The 3,484-nt window shown below is 36.0% G+C and overlaps 1 protein-coding gene across 1 annotated transcript; it reads left to right on the top strand.

The window, feature by feature from the left end:
- The first annotated feature begins 1,923 nt into the window (after nucleotides 1-1,923).
- LOC115993897 (anthocyanidin 3-O-glucosyltransferase 5-like) lies at nucleotides 1,924-3,484 on the top strand. The gene has a single exon (XM_031117883.1). The coding sequence runs from the start codon at nucleotides 1,924-1,926 to the stop codon at nucleotides 3,367-3,369; it is 1,446 nt and encodes a 481-aa protein (XP_030973743.1). The 3' UTR covers nucleotides 3,370-3,484.

Genomic DNA, 3,484 nt, shown 5'->3' with positions numbered 1-3,484 from the left:
TATATTAATAGTACTAATTTTAGCAATTTTGTTCAATAAAATTACATTTTGCCTCTCTTAATTATGCCATCAATTCTTTTGAGAGTAATGTTATAGACAAAAACGTTTTTACAACATTTATACAAACTATTGAGGTAGCAAATTCTTATTGGTTTGTACACTTGCATCACTTTTTAGTTATCAATAACCACTTACCACATTATCATTTTGTAAAAAATTTGTAGTTTTAGTATTTTTCACCTTTTAAAGGACATAAAAAATTAATAGATTAAATTTAAAACAAAATATACAAGTCCAAAAAAATTAGCCCAACAACAAAAATTACCAATAATAAAACTAAAAAAATTAAGTTCAATCAATCTATTTTACTTAGAACAAACAACTTGGCCATTTAAAAAATTTTAAACAAAAATCCTTAGTAGTAAAGCAGTAGACTCAAAGGTTGGAGCAGCCACATATAGTTAGCAGCAGAGTCGCCCCCTGACTCAAAGTCTGGCTCCGTCCTTGCTGATTCTCTCACCCTGAAACTCTCTTTCTCTCTCTCTCTCTCACAGCCACTCATCCTCTCACCATCAAATTCATTCTCTCACCCTTTGAATACTGACCAAATTCCTCTAATAAAGAATAAATAATTAATTAAAAAGAATAAATAAAGAATATTTAAATAAAATAGTAAAAAGAATGGAACATGTGATATAGAATGTATTATAAAGTGTTGTGTCAAAATAGAAATAGTAACTTTTTAATGTGTTAAAATAGTATTTTTTTTAACAATACTTGATGCTAAAGCTCTAATATTTAACAAACTACTCCGAGTCTATGACCAAAGTTAGTGAAGTTCTTTTTTTTTTTTTTTTTTTTTTTGGGTGTGGAGAAAGAACGAAGGTTAGTGAAGTTGATACGCATTTTTCAGTTTTTTCTTTTCAATTTCTTTGAGTTTTAAACATATAAATTTTTTATAAAATTTGGTACACACAATATCACCTAAAATGCTACTTGCCAGACTGCCAGTGCTAGCAAACCCAGTTTGATTGTCATTCGCATCACATGCTACCGGTTCCTATCTAACTCAGTAGCATCTGTATAATAGCACCATTATTGCTACATGTTTTCGACGTACTCAATAGTCAATATCATGTAGCACTATTTTCTTTTAATAAAAAAAAATTCACCTTTTTGCAATGTTTCTTTAATTCTTTCGCATGTAGTTTTCACTTTTCACTTCGGGAAAAAACTGACATAAATACTTGAGTTATAATAACTGAGAACGTGATTTAAAAATCACATTTTTAGTTTATGAAAACACTGTAAAATAAACACTTCTTTTTAACTTTAAATGGGTATCTAGGTGATAAGTTCATTGGTTTGAGATTTGACGTAAATTATGCTAGTTTAAAGTCAATTTAATTACCATACTATCAATCAATAAAATTTCTGGTATCTCATTTGATTAAGAGTAAAATAGTCTATTTAAAAGCTAAAACATCACTTATATATTAATATATTAAAAAAAAAGAGTAAATCTTTGTAAATTTTGGTACACATGCAGTATACCTTATCGGCTTATCCTACTGGCTAGCCAGTGCTACCAACCCCAGTTTGATAGTCATTCACATCACTTATATTTTAATATATTAAAAAAAAAATGTAAAATTTTGTAAATTTTGGCACACTTGCACATGCAGATGCAGTATGACCTTATCGACTTGCCCTACTAGCCAGTGCTAGTAACCCTATCATGAGACACATCTACGTGAGGGAAGGGAACATTATTTTCGAAACACCTAAGTTTGATAGTCATCCACATCACATGATACTGGTTCCTATATAACCAAGTATCCTTTCTGTATAATAGCCCCTCCATTGCCAAACCATTTTGCCTTTTGTGTCTACAGTTCCCACTTGGTTTAATTAATTGCATCCATGGAAACCTCAAAGCCTCATGTAGGATTACTTCCTCTCCCCGGAATGGGCCATTTGATCCCATACCTTGGTCTCGGCAAACTCTTTGCCACTCACCATAACTTCAAAATCACAATCTTCCTTGTCAGCATTGATCACTCATCACAAACAGAGTCCAAAACTATAATCTCAGAAATGAGCAATGAGCTCTGCAACATTGTGCAACTCCCCCCAGTTGACATCACTAGCCTCGTTGATCCCAACGCTACAATTGGTGTAAGGCTCCCAGTAACGATGCGGGAAATCGTGCCAGCCTTTCGGTCATCAATAGCTACAATAATGCCATGTCCAACCGTTCTTATCACTGACATTTTTGGAACCGATGCTTTCTCAGTCGCAGATGAGTTTGACATGTTAAAGTACGTTTTCGTTTCCCTACATGCATGGTTCCTTGCATTGACTATATACACTCCAATACTGGATAAGGAGGTGAAGGGTGAGTATGTTCACCAAAAAGAGCCACTGAAGATTCCAGGTTGTGCTTCTGTTCGTGTTGAGGATTTGTTTGATCCTTTATTGGATTGGACTAATCAACAATATGATGAGTATATGCGTGCAGGGATTAGGCTGAGAATGAGTGATGGGGTTTTGGTGAACTCTTGGGAGGAGCTTCAGCCTAAAACATTTGCGGCTTTGAGAGATGATAAACTACTTGGTTGTGTACTAAAGAGTCCAGTGTACCCAGTTGGTCCAGTTGTAACACAATCAGATGACTCGTCCAAGAGTGGCTTGCTGTTTGATTGGCTAAACAAGCAACCAAATGATTCTGTGGTGTATGTGTCATTTGGGAGTGGTGCAACACTATCACACGAGCAAATGACTGAGCTAGCTTTTGGGCTGGAGTTGAGCAAGCAGAGGTTTGTATGGGTGGTACGCGCACCCACTGAGAAATCTGGGGATAAGGCATATTTGAAGGGGAGGAGTGGTGATGAAAATCATGACCAATTTGGGTACTTACCCAAAGGGTTCATGTCAAGGATCCAAAATGTTGGATTTGTGATCTCAGATTGGGTTTCACAAGTGGACATCTTGAGCCACCCTTCTATTGGAGCGTTTATATCTCATTGTGGATGGAATTCAACACTGGAGAGTATTTTGAATGGTGTCCCTATAATTGCATTTCCACTCTTTGCAGAGCAAAAGATGAATGCTACAATGCTTACAGAGGAATTTGGCATGGCAGTCCGATTGGAGGTTTTGCCATCAAACAAAGTGGTGGGAAGGGAGGAGATACAAAATAAGGTGAGGAAGATCATGGTAGACAAAGAAGGGCATGGAATAAGGGATAGGGTTAATGAACTGAAATATAGTGCTGAGAAAGCTCTGTGCAAAGGTGGTTCCTCCTACAGGGCACTGTCTGAATTGGCAAAAAGCTTTGAGGCCCGCATGCAACTCCAGAATGAATAAGAAAGCTCCATTACCCATAACCCACGAGTGATCATGCTTTTTAGGATTAGGATAAGATATGGTGTATCATTTGTCAATGTTTAAAGTTTCTCTTGAAGTGCCAATGTCTTTGTAG

Source organism: Quercus lobata, chromosome 6 (assembly GCF_001633185.2).
Source record: "Quercus lobata isolate SW786 chromosome 6, ValleyOak3.0 Primary Assembly, whole genome shotgun sequence".
Lineage (NCBI taxonomy): Eukaryota > Viridiplantae > Streptophyta > Magnoliopsida > Fagales > Fagaceae > Quercus > Quercus lobata.
The sequence above is the reverse complement of the archived record's forward strand: the minus strand, read 5'-3'. Positions and strand labels throughout refer to the sequence as shown.